Below are 24,814 nucleotides of genomic sequence, written 5' to 3' on the forward strand. Positions count from 1 at the left end.
GCTACATGTGATATGAATGTTATGCTTTCTGTTTTTGCTCAATAATTGTGGTTTAAAAATTGTAAAAATTAACATTATGTCAAAATTGGACGAGAAAGTTATTGTACAGCTCAGAATGATTGTCCATTTTCGATATGAAAGAATGATGAAACTGTAAAATACAAAACTGCACATACATGTGAATCTTACGTTTGTTTCTTTGTTCAAAAGCACAGAATAAAAAAAACATGATCCAGGATGATCATTATTCTTTATTTTTCCACACATAGGAGTAAGCCAACATCAATGTTTCGAATGATATAATTATATTTTATAAGTTATTCCATTAAGATTGTATTTTCTTATTTGAACATGTTATAGGTTTAAAGTTTATGGAATCATTCATCACTCAATAAAGACAGCAAGACTGTGAAAAATATTCAATTAAAAAAAAGAAAAACAAAGAATCTCCCTTTTGTCTCCTCCTTCCCTGCAGCGTGTTTCAGAGAAGCTGATTCCACCGCTTGTTATTCATCCCTCACTTCTTATATTCTGGTCCTTTACACTCTGTCGGAGCAGCCTTCGTGTGAGAAAGACAAATACAATATCTGTAATAACTTAACATCTCAAGATTGAAAAAATAAAAAAACAGCATAAATTAAGAAGATTGTTCCCCAATGAAGACGCGCCTCCATTGTTGTTGTTGTTGTTGTGACATTACTTCTCGGTGAGTGACAGCTGCAGGATCCTCTCCAGCTCATTCTCTTCCTCCTTCTGCTTCCTGTGACGAAAAAACAAAAAACGCTCAGTCATTAAAACCTTTAAATCATTAATATATCTTACTCTTTCCTCACCATAACGCACGTTTCATTTTAAACAAAGAACTTTATCTTCTGATGATTCGTTAGATCCTTTGATAATATTTAGTAGAACAAATCCTCTTCTAAGTACACTACATTTGAAGTGAAAAAACACATTCCCAACTGCACAGACTGGTTAATATTACTGTAATAAGGGCTTTTTAATGACAGCATTTTAGCTACGGCAGCATTAATGGAGGTTTGAGAAAGCACCTTTGTGTCAGGAGATAAAATAGAAGTTTCAGTTCATCTCTATAAACAGATATATGCATATGAATGGCATCGAATGGCAAACACACTGGTTTGTGTCCGTGTGGAAAGCAAAAGAGGCGGAACGCATTGGGCAAAATGCAATCTGTGAACGCAGCAGCTATTGTCTAAAGATCAATGTAGCTTTTTGTGAGCCTTATTTTAAATGCATTCATCTGCATTTATAAAGCTGCTAATGTGACAGTAAACAATGAGCGGCGCACAGAAGAGGAAGTCCTATCCACATCGACACATCAGCCGAGGAAGGAGTCCCCAGCTCGAGGCTTCCTGTGAGTCTCCATCACAGATGTCCTCTCTCTGCAAAACTATCCTTGAAAGTTGAGGGCAGGGATAATCACTTCAAAATAAGCAATACATTTAATTTTAAGTTTCAAGTTTTTTTTTTTTTCACAAATGAATCTGACTACGTTCCTCAAGCATCCAATAGTTATAGTCCAAGGCTGCGTTTCTGTATACGACCGTCAAACATCACTAATCCAAGGACTGCTCCTGCTACACTACCTCGTCTGAATCATGTTGGTTACTGTTGCAGCATCTCTGTATTAATGTGCACAACTAATAAACATGGAACACATACAACAAGAACAGATTTTGACTCGCCGTGTCGCAGACGTTGTTTGCCACCCTGCTGTGCCAGAGTAGGAGTTTGAGATGGAGGAGCAGATTGCAGCACTCCCTATGTGGGAACACTCGTGGGAGAATTTCGAATAATTTCCATAACAAAAAACTTTTTATTCAAATGTTCCACCTCTAATAGTGTGTGGGTCCAGACATGCAGATCAGTTTGTGAAGGATCCACATCAAGGTTAGAATAATAGTTTTGAATCCGTTGACAATGGCAGAGGAAACACTGCATTTCATTTTACGTCAGTTTTCAGATTGTGTTTACTTTCACAGTAGTTTGAATTTGTTTTTGTTAGAGCCCGGTGTAATGTCTCAAAGGTATGTGGCTACATACACAATGCATGGTTGGAGGAATGTACATAATGTTTACATCTTTTGGTATATCCACTTGAGTCACTACCACACTCGGAAGAATACGACCCTGGTTTGTTCACATTAGAGATGAATATCTTGGTTTACTGGGGGTGGTGATGGCCGAGTGGTCTAGTGGTACGCCTTCCAAACACTAGAAGGTCGGGAGTTCAATACCAGGCTGCCACCATTGTACCCCTGAGCTGCTTAACCCTTAACCTTAACCTTAACCCTGAGTTGCTCCAGGGAGACTGTCCCTGTAGTTAGTTCAATGTAAGTCGCTCTGGATAAGAGCGTCTGCTAAATGACCTGTAATGTAATAGAGTCATCTCCTGGAATGTGAAGTCCGTTCAGTTTCAGAGGTTCAGCGTGATGAGGTGATAAAAATTCATCCTTTTTTCACCAGTGAATACAGCAAAAAAAAAATATATATTTTTTTTTTTAACGAGGCAATATCGTTGCAGTTTAGTTTCCCAAAAACATTTTTACCGCTTATTTTCGTTTTAGTTTACGATAATAACCCTGGCCCACATATATATTAGTCCCGTGATAAACTATCAAATGTCCAGCGTGAGGGTCTACTTTATATCGGGTAAACTGATGCATGCCAGATTGCTCACAAGCTTCTCTTTGTATTCCTCCCGCCTCACCTGTCTATATCCTCCTGTTCCCGGCACGACATCTCCATGGCGATACGCAGCTGCTCGTCAAAGCTCGACGCCACGCCGAAGTGTCCCGACGACCGCGGGTCGGTCACTGTGCTGCAGGAGAGCGGAGAGTTGGCGGTCGGGGTGGATTCCGACGGGGAAACAGAGGCGGGCTGCGCGGGGTCGGCCGTGTCTTCTCCCTCTCTGCTGGCCAGCGAGATGGACAGAGACTCCTGGATTGCCCTGAGAAAAGAATTACATAGATTAAGATATTAAGACTTAAACTGAAGTGATTAAACAAAGAAAGATATCTTAACGGGAAAGTTTCACTGCTGGGCTTCATTACTGGATGACTGGGAGTTGCTATTCCCAAGAGAAGGTGGGAAGAAAAAGCTAATCACCGAACTCCATTTAGACACGTTTAATTAAATGACTTCACACGCCAGAGGTTTCCCTGAATAAGAAAGAATTATGATTAGACAGAAGTTAATCCTCATGAAGTCTTCTCTGGAGTTTGAGCAGTGTGAAGCTGCCTGTGAAGGAAACAAGAGAGGCTGAAAGTCAACTCACCTCTCGAGCTGAGAGTCTTCCTCGTACAGTGGAGACTGGGGCACTGGGCGGGTGTTGGTCAGGGCCTCCCAGATGGTCACCTAAAAAAAAAAAATCACACATGTTTTTAACAACTGGCTCTAAATGTTAAAAAGGGACAAATCAAATCTCCCGTCTGAGACTGACCTGCTCACTCTCTGTGCCGGCGTCCAGCAGGCTCTGCTGGATGGCAAATTGCAGCAGGTTGTCATCCTCGTCCCTCATTGGCTCACTGCGGCCCGGGCCGAGGGTGGTGTAGTCTGCGGGGGGCTCAAACACTGAGGGGTCCACCTCGCATTGGAAGGGAGGGGAAGCCTCACCTGGGTGAAGACGGGTTACAACATTACTGCATGTGCTTGCGAAAAGGTTTATGATTTTTTTTTTTAAGAATTCAAACCTGTACTACGCCGGCGTTACATTTAGAAAAAAAAGGTGCAACAGAACAAAATGACATAACCATATTATACTTACAATATTGTGCACTATGATAAGTGGCTAGCTTACTTTTGTTCTACTGTAAAAATGTGACTATTGCTTAAAAGTTCTTATGGAGTTCATAACCAGTGTGTATTTACCGGCTTCTTCGGAGCCCTCTGGTGTGTGGACCGTCAAAGAGCTGACCGGCTCGTCGCAGCCACACAGGTTACTGAACGTCACTCTGGCATTCAACACGTGAAACAGGGGAATCTCTGGAAGACAGAGAGAGAGAGTTTGAAAGATTTAAATAGCTGATTATTCCCGTAGCACCAGTGGGAGTTAAAACACACGGTAAGAATCATGAATTTAGTTCTCACTATTTGTCAATAGAACAAGCTACAGCTGGCACAGCGTGCGGAGGTCCGGCTATGAGGGACGACTCAGCGACCGACTAGAGAGGCCAGCAGAGGCAGACAGCAGGAGAGAAAAACAGCATGTAGAGACATCATATTTTCACATCTAACTCTGTGAATCAAGGTTTTCTTATGAAGGTTTTTGGGGAATTCTGTTGAATTTGAATGAAGTGTGTTTCGTTTTTTTGATGAGTTAACAAGGCAATAAAGCTCATCTTAGTTCGGCAAAAGAGAATTCGGAAGATGTATAGACGCATTTTTCTGTTTAATAAGGAAATAGGTGTCAGAATATTTCCTTTCTTGACATTTTGTGAGTTTAATTTGTTTATTTATTTCACTAAAAAAAGCTAAGAAAATATATCCGCAAGTCGGTTGTTGGGCTGACGGTGGCCGGTTGTAAAACGTTTCACATATCGTCCAACCCGACTGTGTACCTCTTATAACCCACCTATCTTGACAGGGAAGCCTGGTGGCAGGCGCAGGGTGATGAAGTCACGTAGCTTGGCAAAGTGGGCGTTGGAGATGGCCATGAGGTCGATGATGGGCGTCACCTGCTCGGCCAGGGACAGAGGGTGACTCTCACTCAACCACAGTGTCGCTTTAAATCTGGAGAGGACACAGAGACAGACAGACAGAAAGCTTTAAGTGCTGCTGCTTTTGATGATGAACATTAGTGTCACAGCGTTTCCAAAGGCTGCATCGTACCTCTGGACTTTGCTGGTAAGCTCGACGGGACGTCCGATGTCCCGGCTGTTCAGGTTGAACTCCGGGTTGAAGTACTCCTCCGCTGTGATGGCGGTGGGGTTGTGAGGACTGGCACACTGGGACACATCACTCTGACAGAAACACAGAGATAGAGAGTTATAAGTGACGGTGTGTTCATCAAAGAAAGCTGCAGGTGGTGTGGGTGGTGTGTGTGTGATGCACAGGTGCTGTGGAGACTCTTACCCCATTGTGAGCTGTATGTTGTTCAGCAATCCCCAGGAAGGACTGCAGAGGAGTCTTTGCGCCTGAGTGGGAATAATGTAGGGAGATCATCATCACTCTGCTCTGCAATTTCACTTGTTTTGCTCTAAAAAAAAAAGGGCAAGGGATATACCTGGAATAACATTATTATACTTTGTACTACAAGTCTGTGTGTGTGTGTGTCTGTGTGTGTGTGTGTGTGTCTGTGTGTGCGTGTGTGTGTGTGTGTGTGTGCGTGTGTGTGAGTGTGTGTTCACCTCTGCTCCTGGACTTATCCTGGTCTGATAGATGCTCTGTCCTTGACCGAGTCACCAGCTCCACATTGGTTGCACTGTAAACCTGGACACAATGATAAAATATACTCTTCAACACACTCTTTTCTTTTCTTACACTTAGTTCAGGTAAAGATCCTGTTAACGCATTTGTTTGGGTTAGTGTAGTGTGAGGATGAAGAGTCTCTCTTGACATTTTAGTAGCCAAAATATCCCTTTGTTTCTTTCTCCCAAACCCTTTTGTTGTTATTGTTAACTTTAACTTAAGTAAGTTACTCCGAGTCCTCCTGACTGTGCTCCCTGTGCACAGGACAAGAAACTACTGCTGTGACAAATAATAAATATATTTAATATTTGGTGTTCTCTTTTTTTTGTCAATGAAAATAAAGAGAGATTTTGGTAAAGTTCCTTATTTTTTAAAACTACATCTTAGTCTTGTATTTTTTCTTAACAATATGCATGTTGATATAGTTGCCGCCTCGTCATCATCATGGGGAAAAAGATTTTTTGCGAACATATTCATGCATAGTTTTTGTTAACAAAATTAAAACTCCTTCCAAATGGTCTGAATTATGCGTTTCGTACATAGTTCGGACTGTGTTGGCCCAGCTGTCTCTTACCTTGGCTTCGTACCCGCTAACCACCTCACTCTTCTCAGAACGCCAGCCCCAGATTCCCGACTTGTTCCTAAACAAGCAAAGAGATAAAGTAAAGGCTCAGGGCATAGACATCTCCATGAAATGATTCTAGTTTGTAGATCTGTACACAGTACGGGCTTATTACCGTTCAAAGGCAATGTTGCGTGTGTTGAGGTGTGTGGAGACGATGGGCGATGTGAGTCTCTGGGCTGTGTTCTCCTGCGACGGCTGCATGGCTGCCAGGAGGGAGGGCGCGTCACGTGGAGACAACACAAGTGGCTCTGTGTACACCACCTGCTTCTCATGGTCCACCTCCATCACCACGGCACCTTCATCTAAGAAGAGCACACACATTTAAGTCTCCAGCAGCGGTAATTCTACGTCTTTCAGAGTTGGTCCAAGTCAAGTTTTCATGATGAAATTGTCCATCCATCGCTTAACCTCAGCAGTTCAGTTATTTATATGCATGCGCCGCTGTTCCACGAGCACACACACCTCCGCCCTTGAAGATGTAGCTGCGTCGTCCTTTGAGCCAGGTCATGTGTTCGAAGCCCAGGAGGGTGGTGTCCACACGGAGGCACGAGCCGCTCTTCCACACCCGGTAGACGTCACTTGGACACACCTTCGACACCAAGGGAACTGAGAGGACGATCGAAGAAGAGGCGAAGCAGTTGAGAGAGATAACGAGAGACAAATGGTAACCAAACAGGGAACAGGCGAAGTACAGTGAAAAGAAAAACAGCTTTACATGGAAATGTTTTCTGGAAATTATCTGTTGGCGAAAAACTATGCTTTCATGGTAATTAACCTAAAAGGCCCTTTTAAGGTCCATCACCCTTGGCATGCTTGGTGTGGGTTGGCTTTGCTCAGGGTGTCTGAAGGTTAAGATAAGGACCTGCATCATGTTCCCTCGTCCCACGGCATTGTTTTGCCTCGTCCCTGGTGTTGTGATTATACATGATTCTGTATGGGTGCTTAGTGAATGTAATGTTACTTTAGGTTTTGGTATGACTGTGTCGATGTATACATGCTGTATCAAGATCTTATCCAACTTCAGATTTGTGTTGGAGATGAATTCACTGATTATATATTTTATCAAAAAAGGTCAAAAGACGAATGATCATTAACATTTTGAAAACTTGAGGCTCTCTGAATTGCTCTTTGTTTTCTCACTAACATCTAAGACACACAAAGTAATCCATGCATGAAGATTTAAAAACACATAAGAGCAAGCAAACAGTTTTATTTTTTTAATAATGCAATGTAGTACTGTAATTATTTGTAACTTAATTGGTTTAAATGTCAACTATGTCCACACTGCTTTAATAAAAGCAAACTCACTGGGACTTGAATATAGTGAAATTGTTAACGTCAATGTCTTGCTCTAATTTATTAAACAATAGACATTTGGGCATTAACATATTATAATTATATCGTTTATGATCCTTCTTGTAAATATTAAATGATAATAGTAAGATTTTAAGAGATGGAAAACGTAAATAACTGTTTGACTTGAGCATCTTCTGCAGATTGAAGAAGGCAAAGTAATCAAAACACAAGAAAACACATTACATTACTGAGCAGCCGTGTTAAATATACATATAATAGAAATACATTACATATAATAGCGCCTTTTAGCTTTGAAAGGCGCTTTACTAATACAATTTATTATTATTATTATTATTATTATTATAATAACACTTTATGAAGGGTATCAGTTATTTGTAGTGGGTTACAGTTTGAAATGAACCTGCACCATCTTGTGTTTAGGCCATTGTTACAAACTGTCACTGACTGACAGCTGCTGCTGGGGGGAGCTGTCCGACTACTGTGGTGCTGAAACTGACCTCTGTGAAAACACATTAATGAAACACACTCACCCCAACTGGTGAACTCCCACTTCATCTCCACATAGAAGTCCCGCGCCTGGAAGAGACCAGGGAAACTTCTTTTGTACTTCTTAGACAAAAGCTAAATGTCCATGTCATCTTACAGCTGTGCATATTTATGTAGTTGTGAACATGTTGTGAACAGTGCCTCAGGTTGCCGTTTGTTTCATCTCACTATGCTGGACCACTTCCTGAAATCTATGTTTTCATAGCATTTTCTTTGCATGTTGTTCTTTTTTTTATTGTTTTGTTTTATGATAAGCCGTCTTTGCACTTATATTGTATGGTGTTTTGTGACGCACCTTGTAACTCTGGTTTTCAAAGGTGCTATAGAAATAAAGTTGTTATTATTATTATTATCATTATACACTGACAATAATGAAAACATGCACTGACACAGCAGCCTAAACTAAGAATTTTCTTTCCACAAATATAGCTTTAAGGCGAGGTTGATGTGTTGCTCTTTGATACAGGCAGAGTTTACGGCCTGGAGGCTTAAATGGTCAACTGTAAGCAGGTCTTACCTGTCTTAGTTTGCTGAGCAGCTCTGGGATGCCCGCCAATCTTTCTGTGGCACGTTTGTAGTCTCTGTGCTGAAGCACCAGCTGAACCATCTCAGGGTCCCCGGTGCTCACCGCCTCCTGCAAGACTGAAACATACATCCTCATTTAATGCCAGTAAGAGCTTATTTATTCCCTCAGCAGCCTCAGGACATGTAACTGGTCGTCACGGCAGAGCACTCACTGGTCCAGCCCTGTGAGTTGTTTTGGGTCGGGTCTGCAGAGTCCCTGAGCAGCACCCGGGTTGACTCCAGGTGGCCCAGACACACAGCCAGCTCCAGCGGGGTGCGCCCTCTCGGATCCAGGCGCTCCACATCCTGCTGCAGAACCAAACGCACACAAGTAGCATCAGCGCAATGCAGAGAGACCTATAACAAATGCATCTTTAAAAACACACCTGCTGCAAAATAAACCTCCTTACTCACCTCTTTCTTCTGCAGCTCTTGATCAAGCTCCAGGTACTGATTGTTCCACACCAGAAAATGCAGAGGAAACGCTTCTTGAGCCATGGTTGTCGTCCGCGTGACAGTTAAACAGTAGAAAAGCTATGTTTGCAATAAGACTTCCGCAGCCAACAGATAGCAGTGACACCACAGCAGAGCAACGAGTTCAGCGCTGATGGGCACAACTAGTTAGCTAGCTACCTTAGTTAACGGCAGAGAGGGTAAAAGCTGAAAGTGTTTTTACAGGAAAAGACAAAACCTAGCTGTCACTAGGCAAGTCTATCCAAGTAGCTCACGTGAGGCAGCAAACACAGTGGAATAATGCGCGTGTCTATTTAAAATAGTGGGCTGAGTTAGCTCGGCTAACTCAGCCCACTAATTTGATGTAGTTAACTAACAGCTAGCTGAGCTAACGTTAGCTAACTGGCTAATAACAACATTGTTTCCTGCTCCACTTGACACCTGCTCTCCATTATTCAAAAAGGAAGGCATCTAATGAAGCCGGCCACACATGCACCTCCCAAGTCCGTTCATTTCTCCTTCACGATATTCTTAAGAAAAAATATCGGTGAAATCGCCGGTATGATAAAGTTAGCTAGCCACCCTGCTGTTACTGCAACCACCCCGTTTGTATCGCAGGGTTGTTACATTGTGTCAAAAAATAAAGCGAGATACGGCCTTTATTCTAGTTTCACATCCAGGTCACTCGAGCTGAGCGCATCTAATGTAATGTAGGCGTCAGCTGCTGCCGATAGCACTCAGTCCTGATCATTAAACCAGACCTCATTTGTCAAAGTCTGCTGTGCTCGTGTCCAAGACGCAGCTTAGTTTGCAACGTTGAAGTCTATTTCCAGCTGCAGCAGCGTTAGTTATTTATGCGTCGCTTTATTTCCAGGTTATGGAGAGAAGCTGGGTGGAGTCGAGGAGAAGATGTTTCTGATCCGACAATGCCAACAAACAGAATTAAAAGGAAAATCGAGCAATACTTGCCATTTACTCAGTGGTGGGAAGTAACTAAGTCTTTTTAATCATGTGCTGTACTTAAGTATAATTCTGAGGTAGCATGTTTATTCTACTCCACCACATTTTAGAGGGGAATATTGTACTTTTTACTCCACTACATTTATTTGATACATTGAGTTACTAGTTTGCAGATTCAGATTATTGAAGCAAAGCATAATAAACAAATAATTGATCATGTATTATGGAGAAAGATAACTTTATTGATCCCTTGGCGAAATTCACAAGCTCCCTGGCAGCAGTAAGAAATAAGCCTCACCTTTATGCAACATTAAAGTACACATTATTGCATCGATAATTATTCAATAATACATTGTGAAATGCACTGCATAAGCACTTTTGGTACTTAAAGTATATTTTGATGTGTTATTTATTTTCCACCACTGCATTTGCTTGATGCAACTCTCCCACGTTCATTGACAATATGACAATTACCCATTGTTTATTTATTTTTTATTTTTCTTGAAAAATAACACAAATAACATAAAGTGAAAAAAGGCTTTTTCTGAAAATAATTACAATGCTACAGGACTCCCGTTTTGATAACCGAAAAGAGGAACATTTACACAAAAGTATATATGTATATACTTATATTCATTTGAAGGGATATGGCCTGGAGAGCAGTCTGGAAGGAGGCCTTTGGATACAGAACCACTACACTTTATAAGGGAACAAAGAAACGAGCAACCCAAGCCCCCAAACAAAATCGTACATCTCTACATTGAATTGGACAAGGTCATGAAGTTCAGCGAAAAGTAGATACTCACAATTTTCATCCATGAAAAGAAAAGAGTGTATCAAAGAGGGGTGGGGAGCAGTTTCATCTAGAATATTAACATTTTAGCTCTAAATGTCGTCTCTGTACAAAAACAAAGCAAGAGTAGTTTGGAAATAATAGCACCTGAAGTCTAACGGTTGTTTGAAAATGCACCATTTATCTGACACCTAACCCGTGGCTTAGCCCAAACATTTAATGCAACCTGCCCTTTGGTGGGTTGAGGTGTTCTTGCCATGTCGATTGCCTTCTCACACTGTCTTTTTACCCTTTTACACAACCACATCCACTCAATGTCCATTTATACTTACCATGTAAACCCCTACTGTTGCACCCAAATTCCTTATTAAGCTGGACATACAAACGCAGGCCATTCCAATCACTCACTTTATAAGTCATGATGTCAAAGACCAGTCACCTTTAGTCGTCTTAAAAATAAAGAAATCTCAACGCATAGTTGCTGTGCATAAAGCGGACGTCAAACCTCTAAACATTTGCTCTCTTGAATCTGACAAAAATAACCATATATATTTAGAGCACCCAAATGTAGCTGATATCAAATGAGTTAAAATGATAAATCACATCATAAATAAGACTTTATGGGATTCAGCCAAACGTAACAATGCAGTTATACCCCAAGGATGAAACTCCAAAGTCTTTCTCAAGGCAGGAGTTTGTGATAGGAGTCAAGATTGGCTTCTGTCCAACGGAGAGTTGAGCACTTGGTTATGTGCAGTCTAATACAGATAATTAATTGACCATGTTCTCCAACTCCTGGCAAAAAAATACACTTTGCTTTTCCCACATCACATTAATTCCCAAAAGAACAACGGAAAAAAAAAGAAAGAAAGCAGAGTCTCCTTTTTAGGGTACACGGAAAAGAATGTATATAACGTTGAATAGAAACTTTTTTTCAGCTGAGACGATCCCTTTCACCAACACCAGTTAAGTGAGTTCAGACCCCGCCCCTCCTTTAACAGTGATACAGGTGCATGTGAACTTCCCTGCATGTCTGTGTCCTTTGTCACACAGATTCACATCAGGATCCTTTCGGTTGCCGTCGCACCTCAAATGGCCTCTGCACTCAGAGGCGGTAGGATCTTAGGATATCCTCTGGATCAGTTTTTCATCTGACAGGCAGTAGAGCGTGTTCACCGACAGCTCGGAGATGAAGGCCTCACAGGCCTTGCGGGAGACGACTTTACAGCCTCGCAGGTCGAGCAGTGAGATGCAAGAGAGGCGGCGGAGATACTTGAGACACGTGTCTGTCAGTTTACTGCAACCTGGGAAAGAAACAAGTACACAGACATCAATAATACTGAACTAAAAACTAATGCAACATGTGTTTGTTTATTCTAGAGATGCACCAATCCATCGGCCACCGATCAGTCTCGATTATTTTACCAGTTAAACTTACACTCATTTACACAATTTGCGCACACAGCAGCATCAACAATTACGTCACACCGCCACACACACACACCGCCACACACACCGCCACACACACACACACACACACACACACACAGTGAGTGAGTGAGTGAGTGAGTGAAGAAGACAAAGCCTGCAATTTGTAACAGCTGCAAGTCCAAAATAAGTCATGGAGGAACAACCTTAAACACAAGATTTTGACACCAAGAAGGTCCTGTAACATGGTGCAGTTATGGAGGTAATGTAAGTTATTTAATAGTCAATGTTTTTGTTCATGTATGTTGTTAATTATATTTCTTAGAAAGAAAGCAAATCTGAATAGACACAGAAATAGCAATCAGTGCATCTCTAGTTTATTCTTCCTAAACAAATAAAAATAGTTTTGTGTCTTCAATATTAGCTATTCTCATCCGTCTCTCACCTCCCAGGTTGAGTTCTGTGAGAGTGTTTCGGGTGGACGAGCCCACTGCAGTCAGCAGGTTGATGGAGTTGTCTGTGAGGCTGTTGCAGTGGGAGAGGTCCAGTTTTGTTAAATGGGGCATGTGGCGGATCACCAGGCGCAGAGTGGAGTCGCTGATGTCCAGGCCTGCTAGTCGCAAACACTGCATGGTACGCAACTGACTGCGATTGTCACAACCTGGAACAGAAGAGATATTTGTGAAGTAGAGAAGAAAATGAGTTTTGTAAAAAATATTTGATGAGAAAAAGGACAAAACGGAAGTAAAATGAGAAGAAAGGCAAGGGGTATAAAGTAGTGACACATAAGATGCAAGAGTTCCTGAGGTTACGCTTTCCTCACCGGGAGGAGTGACTAGATTCCTGATCTGAGAGTCTTTGACTCCGTCTGCATACCGCAGGTCCAGAGAACGGAGGAGAGGGCAACTAGAGGAGCAGAGAGCTGAAATAGATAACCAGGAACAACCTGCCACCATGAGATCCTTCAGCCCTGCAAAACAAGAGAAGATTTAAACATAGTGTGTAATGTCACATTTATAAAACTCCAAAATGAAAAAGGAAATATATTACGAATTTAGTCAGGATCTCCAACACCAAGTAAAGTAAATGTGCTAAATTACATATTTATATACAGCACATACAGTATACTTCATCACATTAAATCAGATGTTATTTTGCTATAAAACCACAAAGACTATGTTTCGTGACAGAGAGAGAGAGAGAGAGAGAGAGAGCGTGTGTGTGTTTACGTACCAGGCAGGCGGCCAACAAGCCAGTTGAGCTGTTTTTTAGAGATGTTGGTCCAAGAGAGATCGAGTGTGACCGGCTGTCTCTTTATGATGCCTGTTAGGGCCTGAGGTGTAACGGTGCGTTTGATGCTCAGGTCGATCCGTGCCCAAAGCCGCTTGTCTAAACACCTACGAACAAGCACACACACACGAACAACACATCCATTCAAAGTTCTTAATTTGCAGAGCGATATGACTTACTGACCCTACTTTACACTATCTCACTACTGAATTTGTAATAGAAAATATATTTTAAAACATACGGACAGGGTTGAATAGCATTTTATGAAGTTGAAATCCACTTATCACATCTTCACAAAGCCAAAGGCAAAAATAACTATGACTCCAAGATGTCTAATCACCTTTTGTTGACTAGTTTTTTTAATAGTGGAATACTTAAACCTGAAAATGAGCTGGGCATGACAAACCTGCAACCTATTTGTTTCCATTGTTCTTTGCCAATAAAAAAAAAATGAGTGAGGCGTAGTAAAAGATTTGTTAGCATCAGAGCTTAACAAATAACCCATCCCTAATAAAACATATATCCACGAGGAGGTCTTACCATTTGTACCAGTTCTTGCAGACAGCCATGCAGACGCAGAGATCTGCTCGACTTAAGTAACGGAAGACAGATACCCACACCTCCCTCTCACAGCCTGGCCCGCTGCCGCCGTTCTCCCTGTCTGCCTCGCTCCCTCCTTCCTGCAGGGCGGACAGAGGGATACGGAGATGGGGAAGCTCAGAGGTTGAAGAAGAGGAAGCGCCATTGCTCAGTTTAGCCGGTCTCGTTTTTTTAGAGTCTTCCAGCCTCTCTGCGTGGGAGGTCCGAGTGTCTGTGTGTCTACTGCGAGTGTGTACACGTGTGTGCCTACTGGAGTGTTGATCAGGACAGGGTCCGTGATTTCTAATTGGGGGTCTGGCGAGGACTCTGGTCTGGTTGTGTATTGTGGAAGTGGCAGTTGGAGGGGCGATAGCTTCCAATTTGGGGACAATGGCTGATGGGTCCCGCTTGGCCCTGGTTGGCTTTTGGAGTGTCACTTTAAGATTTGAGCCGTCTATGCCCCCTGTTTCACTGTCCTGCTCCATCTCTTCCTCCTCATCCTCCTCCGCACCGTTTTGGTTGGCCACCTCGCTCGCTTCCTCTTCTCTCTCTTTGGCTGCCCGTTCTCCTCGCCTTGACTGTGGCTGGTTCTCTTTATCCAATCCCCTCCCACTGTTCTGCCCTCTCTCCTCTTCCTCATCGCTGCTGCCGCTGCTGCTGCTACTGCTGCTGCTGCTGCTGCTGCTACTGCTGCTGTTGCTGCTGCTGCTGCTGCTGCTGTCCTCACTGTCCTCCTTCAACTCTTCATGGCTTTTACCACCTCTGAGTCCTCTTCCTGCTCCTCCTCCCCGCAGCCTCACCCCTCTCCCCCTCCCACTGCGGGGCTCTCCCTTGGGCTCAAGTACCAGACCGAGGGAAGACTGCTGCTGCTGCTGCTGCTGCTGCTGCTGCTGCTGCTGCTGCTGCTGCTGCTGCTGGAAAGACTCAGTCCCTCCTGGAGAGCTGTGGTAGGTGGAGCCACTCGCCCAGCTGGAGCTCCGGCCTCTGCCCTGAGATAGCCTGCTGGTTGGAGAGCGCAGCCCGGACAGCACCTTGGAGCGCAGCGGCCGGGGAGAACGGTCTAGAGACGACTGTTTCTGTTGGGAGGGTAAGGGCAAAAAAGATGGCACATGAGAACAAGATACTGGATGCTTCAAACACTCAGTTTTGTTATACAATATGCTCTGAGCAGTATTGTGTATGTTTACCTAAATATAGCATCTGAAAAGATTTTTCAAAAATGATGTGTTAAGTTGTAAGTTGCAGCCCTGCTGTAAAAACATTGTGGTTGAAATCAATCTTTGGTAACCCAATTTGTTTGGATGAAAATACCTCCTGGAATAATACTACAAATGCAATAAGAAACTTCTTACCGTTAAGATTTTGCTGCGCTCTAGTTTTATCTGTAATAAACAGAAAAGGGGTTGGGGAATGAGATACATTTCAAATAGAGATTTTTTTCAAGATCTTTAGTAACTAAAATAGATCAAAAATAAATGTCAACAGAAGAAAAAAACATTCCTAAATTTCCATATTAATTTTCAGTGCATCAAAATATTTAAGGCTGCTAAAACTGGAAGGGAAACCTAAGAACTGTAGTATCGCTAAATCAAAGACATGCAGAACTGTCCAAATGCTTTAAATAAACACTTTTTCTCCATTATGCATAAAAATAGCTTTTTTGACTTGCTTTTTATCATTAAAACATTGGAAGATTCATCAAACGCATCTAAATCCACATTACCCTCTTTTTAAGTCTGAGCTCCAGTGCATTTGCTCTTTTGCGGTTCTGTTGATGCTGCAGTAGCAGTTTCTGAGAAGGTGGTGGTGCTGTGGGTCGGGATGATGATTGGCTACGTCCCCCTCGTCTCACCCCTTCACCTACACCAATGCCTTCCCGGTAGGCGCGTTTGATCGGTGGCAGGGACGATGAGCCCTCCGACTCTCCACTTTCCTCATCGCTGGTAGACTAGTGTGAGAAGGACGGGAAGAGATGGTTGGTGGGGTTGAACAACAAGAAGGGCAAGGAGGAGGAGAAGGAGGAGGAGAGCACGAGAAATGTTTTTGGTACCTCTGATGCGGAGTCTTTTCCTTGGTAACATTTGGGACATTCCCAGCAGCTGGGCAAATCCTTATTGATCTTCCCCTCACCAGGTTCCTGAAACCACAAACAGTAAAAAGTTTGAAAACGCAACGACCACATCTGAACTACACATACAGCTTTATAGGCAGCTCAACAAACCATGCAATAATAATAATAATAATAATAATAATAATAATAATAATAATAATAATAATAATAATAATAATAAACTTGATAGTCTTCGCTGTGTAAAAAGAATACCTTATTGCATTGACGATGGACAATCTGCGAGCACACAGAGCACTCCATGAGTGAGTGAGTGCTCGGATTTGATTCATCCGATTCTCCTTCTCCACATATGGCACATCGCGCTGTGTTCGGTAAGGCAGGCTGAAGGAAGAAAGGTTATCTGGATTATTCTCTGACAATCTCTATTTTAGAATAAAGAGTTCTAGAGTTGTAAAATGAATTAAACATTACATTTAACATCAGTAATTTGACGCAATTTTGAGTGACTAGACCGACACTGTGCTTACATGTACAGATGGGAAGCATGATTTGGTTCCACACATTCATAGACAATCACGGGTATGACAACTCACCGCTAGACACCGTCTCATGAGGCAGCCCTTCTTCATGCGACCCGGCCCACCAAACTTCCTCATGTCGTGGCAAAACTGGCAGGTGCCGCATTCCTTCCTGCAGCAGGCTGCACAGCGCTTGCACCTCACCCGTTTGCGCCTCATAGCAGAGATGGAGGAGCGTTTGGTGGATCGCTGAGGCTTGTGGAGGGTGGGGCCCAACCGAGGCCGGTAAATTACAGGGGGAGGGGGAGTGGGGGGCTGGTACCATGATGGCTGTATAACGGACATCAGGAGGAGAGATAAAGAAAAGTAGGTTAGAATTAGGGCTGCAAGATACAAAGAAAATATGTAATAACGTTGTTGAATATCAGAATAACGATATTACTTGCGATAAATATACAAATATTAAAGTGTACTCAGTCCTGTCTCTCTCGAAGGTTATTTTCTCTACAATGAAATATGTTGCCATGTACTCCCAGTTAGCTGGAAGTGTGTAAAAATGTATTCTCTGCTCACCCTTTCGGGCCACTTGACAATGGGCTCTCCAGTGTAGGACAGTTTGGGATTATCATTGGCATGCTCCTTCAGAAGAGTCTGGACAAGTGGAGAAGAGAGTCAGAAAACAAAACAACATCAAATCTATCTAAACGTCTCCCATGGCACAGCACCATCGCAGCAATAGTAGCCAGCGTGAGATAATTGTGAGATGGAATGCACGCTTAGGAGACACCCACCCTCATGTCTTCGAGCAGGGCTGTGGCGTTCATGATGCCTACAGGGACACACTTTTTCTGGTCTGGCAGCTCCTCCAGCTTCCCTAAAAGGTTCCACAGTCCCTCCAGCTCAAAGGGAGTCAGCATGTGTTGAGGTGTGGCATCTTTAGCTGCCTCTTCTTGTTCTTGTTCTTTGACTTCTTCTTCCTTGATCTCCTTGTTTTCAGTGTCACCGTCACCTCCATTGGAGGTGCCATTCTTGGTGTGGTCGTTGGTTTCAAGGTCAGCCTGGGTCAGTCCTGAAAAGAGAGTGGACATGATGGTTGAAGTTCACGTCAGTGAGCGATTCATTTATAAGTTTGTGTGAAAAAGAGAAAAAGATTAGGACTCCAGGGTTTTCTTGTGTTCATCTGTCCTCACCTATGCCTAGGGAGTATTTTTTGAACTCAGGAGTGAGGTGGGAGATGTTGGTCTGACAGTAGAGGTATCTCTCGAGGACATACCAGCACATCTCATAGTAGAACGGATAGCGGAACTTTGCTGGCACCTAGAGGAGGAGGACAGAAACAGATTAGAAAATATTGCTAAAATCATTTTTGCATCAACATGTTTTGTCAAATACCACTGAAATAAAATAAAAAACTTTTGCCATGTTGTTTCGAGTTATCCATTATATACATAAACACAAACTCAAGAGCCTCGATTTTGTCCTACAGCATAAGTGTGACTTAAATCTCCTGTTGTTAAACCGCACATGGTAATACGATTACTTAAACTTCATTATATGACTACTTAGATTTTATTGTGAAGCCCTTACGTACAAATGCACCAATCCTATATTCCTCATCAGTATCAATAAAGATACAGATCTTATTTGGTAAATTAGGTATCAACCATGACATGACCAATCTACATTAAATACAGTTTCTTTGTAAGTGTCATTCAAAATGTCTATGTTTCCCTATCAGTTAAATGGATTCAGTCACAGCTACTTACTCCAATTATTGTCATGAGTTATACTCAGTGAATTATACAGATTTCCAATTTGTGAAAAAGAGACCACTGGTGTTGATATTGGATTGATATAGAGTATTGGAAGATACCCTGAGTTTGTGTCGGAATTGGTATTTGAGAGAAATAAATAAGAGTCAGTACATCCTTACATTTATGAGTGTAAAAAAATCTTAAATTCTAGTCATGTTGAAATGATTTAGTCAGCAGTGTTTTTCTATTCTGAGTAATTCCACAGTACAAGACTCTGAATCATGTCTTACATAATCACAAAATGTATGTCAAGAGAACAGTTGCATATCAACAGCCGTAAAAAGTCTACAGTGAATGTGAGGTGCTGCTCACCCGTGTGCGATCCTCAATGCTGTAGATGTTGAGCTGCATGGGGATGTTAAAGCTGTGGAGGAAATTCCCCCCAAACACCAACGTGTCCTCTGGGGTGTACACGGCATGGATCCACCCTGCAACATACAAGATACAGGATACTGGAGGCATGTAGTGCTCAAGTGTGTATTTTTTATTTATAAGGGTGTATGTGTCGCTGCCGTATTACAGTAACATACCTGAAGGGATTATGAAGGTGTTGCCTTGCTTGAGCTCTATCCTCTGGCAGTCAAAACACTTGTCGCCCAAGAAGATGTCTCCCTGTTTTCCTGATAAAACCCAGTTCTCGTACATCTCCAGGTTCTGTGGTGTGGGTGGAATCAGCCAGAACACCTGCAGGGGTCACAGGTAAAAGGTCATGTAGAGGTCAACAAATACATAAAGTCTGGCATTCTGTCTGACGTAAATTGTTAAGCTACTGTGACTACGGAGCCTCTGTGTTGTTGTTTTATAGTCCCATCTACATTATAGTGTACATTATGATTATGTCTGTTCTGCACAAGGTGTTCTGAACAGTTGATGCCTTTATTCACAGTGCGAAAGCTCAGAAAAATCTACATCATTCTGTGTATTAAAAAAAAAACATAACTTTTCGCTGCAACATGTTCGAGTTCTGTGAGAGTATTTATGACAAAAAAACAAACAATAAAAACAAATATTGACGTATATATTATTTGCACAATGGGATTATTCTTCATGCCCCTGGTGCGTAAGGACTTTTAGTCCACCATTACATATACTTTGCTTTTACAGCACGAGTGAATAAATGAGTAAAAGTTTCCACCGGGTCACCGCAGGCAGCTGAACCTTAAAATCTATCACTCTCGTGTGCCGTGAAACCCAGACTGACCTTTCCTCCTCGGAGGATGTGGTACCAGACTGAAGTGCCTCCAAAGTCAATGTGGAAATCTGTGAAGCAGCCCTGCACACTCATGAGACAGTACCTGAGAGAAGGGGAGGAAGGACGGAAAACATAATGTGGATTTGGGATGAAAAATAAATTAAAACATTTAAACGCAGGATAAAAAGGTTGAAATGGAAAGGAAGAAACAAGAGAGACTTTGAAATGAACTAAGAGTATCACTGCTGTAAGAGATGTGATCCATATTGTATCTTAACTTAGCACAGCAAATGTTATACGGTTATGCATATGATATGTATAGATATACTTTCTTTTCTGTGCTTTCTCTCAGCGGGTAACACAAATACAGTCCTGTTATATCATCCAAGAGACTTTAAATTGAATCGAATTAAGGGTATCATTGCCGAAGAAGATGTGATGTATCATGACTAAAGCACAGCAAATGTTATGTTTTTGAGGCCTCTGGATTACTCACTTCTGTACTTTGGGATAATGCATATCTATGATGGCATTTGTGGAGTCTCTCTGTCTCTCCTTGAGATGGCGGGGCCACATGTTGTCCACCCAGTCAATAAGGTCCACCTGGACAATTAGGAGAAGAAAATGGTACAAAACATACATTTGATTTGTCTGCACTAAACTCCAGACTGTTTCTGATAACCGACACAGCTTTCTGCATGTAGACCAAATGTAACTACCCGGGGACCAGGCCAAATCTCTATAGCCATCAAGACAGCAGACAAGTTATTTAGATTACTAGCCCGTCTTTCTTAACTTCCTAAAGAGGTAATGTATCGTCTTTGTGACTTACGGCTGTGCACATGTGCAGATACAGATGTGTACAGATGTGCACATCTGTGTTGTTTTAAAACCCTGACGTGCAGAATTGTGTGCATTCTCACCGAAGCCGGTCGTTTGACCAGATTCTCCAGCCTGGTGTGGCTGAACTCCAGACTGATGACGTTGTAGAGTTTCTCTCTTTCTGATGGCGGCGTCTCATAGTAGCGTCGCCACTGAGCCATCGACATCTCTATTCCCTTCTGAGTGTTCACGTCCATCACATCTACAATGCGTCGACTACCTGTAAGAGGATTTAAAAAGAGGTTCATTAACCGAGACCATCGTAATTATATCCAAATGCTTTGTCCTAAAATATACAAAATACTCGCCGGCATTGTGTGTATTACTTTTATTTCTGATTAACTACTTTATTTTCCAGGCAGATATGGATATTTAAAAAAAAAAAAATCTAATAACGTTTTTTTTGGTATATAATATTGATACAGATCCCTTATTCTTTTTTTATTGTAATACATACATACTAAGCGGGTAATTTTACAGTTGAAAGACCTAGTTTAGCATGTTATGTACAAAAGGTAAGGCCATTTACTATGAAAGGGCATGAAACGGGAACTTACCAACAAACAACTTGACATCACTCACACTGAAGTCAGAGTCTGGCATTCTGTAAGAGAGGAAAATCCTTGTGAACTCCAGACACAAATGGGTTTGTTGGCATTTGCTTTGAAATTACTTAAAACTAAGCTACAATATATCTCCATCTAAGAAACAAAAAAAGGAGTACATGCGTTTAGAAAAAAAAAAGTAAAAACTGCAACTTACTGTATGCCAAGGCCATCAGCTGTCTCAAAGATAATGGGCTCCCTGAGCCCTTCCCTCTGGATGTACTCAAATGTGAAATCTAGAAAGGAGACACACAGTGACACAGTCAAACAGTTATCAAAACAGACAAACACACACACACACACTTGCATTGGGTAGATAACCCAAAGTCAAGACAACCAAACTTAAATTAGCCAATATGAACCTGCAGAGATACAGTATCTAACACAGCATGTAGAACAAACAGTTAGCCTTTACGATAGGTTTTCATTAAAATTATATTCCAAAGTTCTCTTGGTTTAGTTGAAACCGCTCACCTTTACCCTCCATGTGTTTGATCAATTCAGAGTTAAACCTGACGCACTGCAACTTCTCGTCCAGGTCGAACATTCGTTTCCCTTCAATTTCATCATCTGAGATTCCATCGTCCTGGTAGCGGCGCCGCGTCCCTGTACGCTGAGGACAAAAGAGGGTTTCTGTTAAGTTTAAGATTAGACATAAGAAACATTATAGTGAGCAATAGAAAAAGGACCAGGTGAGAAGGCTGGAATAACTGCCAGTGAGAAATATGGGATGTCTTACTGCACTGAAAGATATTTCAGTGACATGACAAAGCTGGGTTAAAGCAGCCGATCAGACAGACATCAATGCTGGTATCTAGATCACACGTATTAAAAGTTACATAATAAAAGAGACTTAAGGGATATGCTTGGGAAGAAAACCATAAAACCTGCATAAAAAAATGAGTTCCACAGATCTTTCTTTTATAGCTTTGGAGCTGAACAACCTACTCTTTAATAAATCTTGACTGTACATTTCACATGACGGATTATTTTAATTTCCTTGAAAGTTTTTTATGGGAAAGTGTAAATATTCATTGCATATATAATTATTATCATTTAATAATTCATAATACAAAATGAATAAATACAAAAATGGTATAGAATGACCCTGAATGTATTTTTACAATGTTCTTACTGGAGTCTGATTGCTAAGATATGAGGTGACATCTAAGGGGAGCTGTCCCCAATACCTCCGTGGTAAAAAAGGAACTTAAAATAGTAATAAATCTAATGCTTTCACCAATCACAATAAATCAATCCAAGCAGATCAGTCAGCCAGAATACCAAATCAGTTCATGTGGGAACCAAACAATACAGCATTACAATAGCAGGGGTTAATCTTCCACACACTGACCCCCCTTTTTCTTCCCTCCTGCCATTCACCCTATGCAGCACTGCTTGGCTAGACAGATGGATAAAGCACAACACCCCCGCTCTCAGATCTCCCCACCCCCATCGCACAAATGTGGTATTATCTACACTAAGATACTCTTCACTTTGATAACTGAGCACTGCACAGTCTATTAATTTGCAGCTGAAAACTATTTAACATTATGAAAGCAACCCACCCTGTGGTTTTCATATAACGTAATAAAAATGACAAAGGGAATCAATGAATTACAATTAAGCTATAATTTATTGGGGGCTTTTATTAAGCATTGGTGTGTTCAACTAATAGGCCGAGAGATACTTTACAAAACTAAAATCAACAATGGCAGAACAAGCCTCAATCATTTTAGAATCTTTTGATGTCCCATACCACTACTATCGATCGTTTCTCTGAGTACACACTGAGGAGTTTGAAAGCATTGAGTTAATTACTTTACAACCAGGGGATAAGATTGTAAAGAGGTGAAGCGAGGTAACACAGCAGAAATGCGATCAGGTTAAACAGTGAACTTGACCTCCTCTTGAACTCTTTAGACAGGTTCATTACCGTTGTTATTGGGGTGCCACACAAAACAGAAAGGACCACTACCATCATTGCACAATGTGCCTAAAGAAAGTGGGCCATTCCAATCAAAAACTATACTTTTTTATTAGCTAGACGTACTTTGTGTGTATTAAAAAGGCTATCATCACGCACACAACTTGTATGAAAAACACATAAACATTGTAAACATAGAACAACTGTTCCGGGAAGCTAACAGTTTGGTTAAGTTACTCACCAGGCGTTTGCTGTACCGTGTATGAGGGTCCTCCATAATCTATAAAAGAGAAACAAAGTATCGGCAGTAGCGTTAAATTACACCGATTAAATAGTCAATCGGCGTTGAAATGTTTCGTGTGTTTTAACATTTTGTCGGACAGAAATCTACAGATCTTGGAGTAGAGACTAGCTAGATAGCGTTAGCAGTTAGCCAACACCAATGCTAAGCTAAGGTTAGCCGCATAACACAAAACATTTACGTTGAACTTGCGTCCCTGGATGAAGACATGTGCCGAATAGAGCAGCTACCTTTTAACAGTAATATCCTGAACCAATGTGTCCATTTAACTACTGACGTTATTTAACTGGCGTTATAGGCTAACGTAAACTAGCTCAGTTGACAATCCCTTTCTTAAATCGTCGGCTAACGCTGGCTAGCTAGCTGACATTAGCTTCTATACGGCAGTTGTGAGCTTCTTTATCATTACCTCTGCGATTTAACTCCCGTTAGTCGTTATGGTGAAAGTAATGTTTCCGAGCTAGAGCGTCCGTAGCCTCTCAGTAAAGTTTCTCCCCATGTTATGTGCTAACAGCTGTGTGTAATGCTATGTTTATTATTGTACGATAAAGTTAGAACGATTCGACGCTCCGAGCCGCCATTTTCAGCTGGTTAGAAAACACACACACACACACACACATACACACAAACCAAAAAAAAGAAGCTCATGACCCACCCCCCTATTTACCTCACAGCTCCAAGAATTAGCATAAAGACACTCTCATTGGACACAACATGTGCTATTTAAACAAGATTAGAATATGTTAATACACAAGTGCACTCGGTTTGTTTTACCCGGCTTGACGGTTGAAGGGTGGCTTTCTTTTGCATTAACTCCTTTAATACAGTCACTATAACAAACTCCACTACAAGGTCATGTAGATCGACCTACATAAGTATGTAACAACATGTACTTGAAAGTATCAAAACTACTTATGATGCATGACTGCATGTGTTATTAGATAGTTATTAAAAGGCATTAACTTGTAAGCAGAATTTATGTGCAATTTCCTGCTAGCGCCCTGTGCATTTATGTTTATATAGGCTATATTTTTTACTTTCTAGTAAAATGCTACACACCATGTGTGTAATACAATTATGAGTGCAATTATACTGTGCAATTATCCGTCATGTATATATCTATACAAGTTAAAGGTGTTCATAGTGAATCTAAATTTGTATTATTGTCATGTTTTTATCTTGTTTCATTTAAATGTATCACTGTATCACATTTTCCTTTGCTGTTTCCCCGCTGAGGGATCAATAAAGTTCTTATTTTATCTTATCTTAATGTTGAAAAAATAAATAAATACCTCAAAATGGTACTTATGTACAGTACTTGATTGAATTTACTTGATACTTTCAACACCTGACTAATTCTCTCACATTGCACACCCACTATCACAGCACATTGCATTATTATTATTATTATTATTATTATTATACTATTATATAGAACTACCATGTGTAATAGTATACCATACTGTTTCTGTATTTCTTATTGTCTTTGTACTGTTATTCCTTTATTGCAGCTGTA

General features: G+C 41.5%; 2 protein-coding genes across 2 annotated transcripts; both read right to left on the reverse strand.

Annotated features, from left to right (window-relative positions):
* Window positions 1-231: 231 nt before the first annotated feature.
* ankrd13d (ankyrin repeat domain 13 family, member D) lies at window positions 232-9,770 on the reverse strand. The gene is made up of 16 exons (XM_029442179.1): window positions 8,900-9,770; window positions 8,659-8,794; window positions 8,439-8,563; window positions 7,906-7,951; window positions 6,521-6,664; window positions 6,171-6,360; window positions 6,008-6,074; window positions 5,373-5,454; window positions 5,098-5,159; window positions 4,855-4,985; window positions 4,598-4,755; window positions 3,895-4,008; window positions 3,467-3,639; window positions 3,302-3,381; window positions 2,735-2,974; window positions 232-760 (listed from the first exon to the last, which is right to left on the reverse strand). The coding sequence occupies exons 1-16, from the start codon at window positions 8,981-8,983 to the stop codon at window positions 697-699; spliced, it is 1,896 nt and encodes a 631-aa protein (XP_029298039.1). The 5' UTR covers window positions 8,984-9,770; the 3' UTR covers window positions 232-696.
* Window positions 9,771-10,119: 349 nt separating this feature from the next.
* Window positions 10,120-23,907, reverse strand: kdm2ab (lysine (K)-specific demethylase 2Ab). Its single transcript, XM_029441535.1, has 23 exons — window positions 23,708-23,907; window positions 23,239-23,277; window positions 21,545-21,683; window positions 21,228-21,306; window positions 21,023-21,069; window positions 20,507-20,685; window positions 20,080-20,186; window positions 19,593-19,686; window positions 18,922-19,075; window positions 18,704-18,819; window positions 17,768-17,894; window positions 17,369-17,646; window positions 17,151-17,228; window positions 16,653-16,907; window positions 16,312-16,440; window positions 16,039-16,125; window positions 15,712-15,936; window positions 15,341-15,370; window positions 13,950-15,064; window positions 13,353-13,516; window positions 12,943-13,089; window positions 12,565-12,780; window positions 10,120-11,995 (listed from the first exon to the last, which is right to left on the reverse strand). Exons 2-23 carry the CDS (start codon window positions 23,272-23,274, stop codon window positions 11,814-11,816), a joined length of 3,984 nt encoding a protein of 1,327 aa, XP_029297395.1. The 5' UTR covers window positions 23,275-23,277; window positions 23,708-23,907; the 3' UTR covers window positions 10,120-11,813.
* Between the last annotated feature and the right edge of the window lie 907 nt (window positions 23,908-24,814).

The sequence above is a fragment of the Cottoperca gobio genome, chromosome 10 (assembly GCF_900634415.1).
Source record: "Cottoperca gobio chromosome 10, fCotGob3.1, whole genome shotgun sequence".
NCBI lineage: Eukaryota > Metazoa > Chordata > Actinopteri > Perciformes > Bovichtidae > Cottoperca > Cottoperca gobio.

What these genes read in the sequence shown, in the direction of transcription:
- ankrd13d (XM_029442179.1), bottom strand. Translation starts at nt 8,983, where the DNA reads ATGGCTCAAGAAGCGTTTCCTCTGCATTTTCTGGTGTGGAACAATCAG. An exon ending in CAACTCACAGGGCTGGACCA is followed by an intron (nt 8,564 to 8,658) that starts GTGAGTGCTCTG and finishes TGTATGTTTCAG; the next exon opens with TCTTGCAGGAGGCGGTGAGC. An exon ending in CGCAACATTGCCTTTGAACG is followed by an intron (nt 6,075 to 6,170) that starts GTAATAAGCCCG and finishes TTGCTTGTTTAG; the next exon opens with GAACAAGTCGGGAATCTGGG.
- kdm2ab (XM_029441535.1), bottom strand. Translation starts at nt 23,274, where the DNA reads ATGGAGGACCCTCATACACGGTACAGCAAACGCCTG. An exon ending in GCATTGAGGATCGCACACGG is followed by an intron (nt 17,895 to 18,703) that starts GTGAGCAGCACC and finishes CTCCTCCTCTAG; the next exon opens with GTGCCAGCAAAGTTCCGCTA. An exon ending in GAAAAGACTCCGCATCAGAG is followed by an intron (nt 15,937 to 16,038) that starts GTACCAAAAACA and finishes TTCTCACACTAG; the next exon opens with TCTACCAGCGATGAGGAAAG.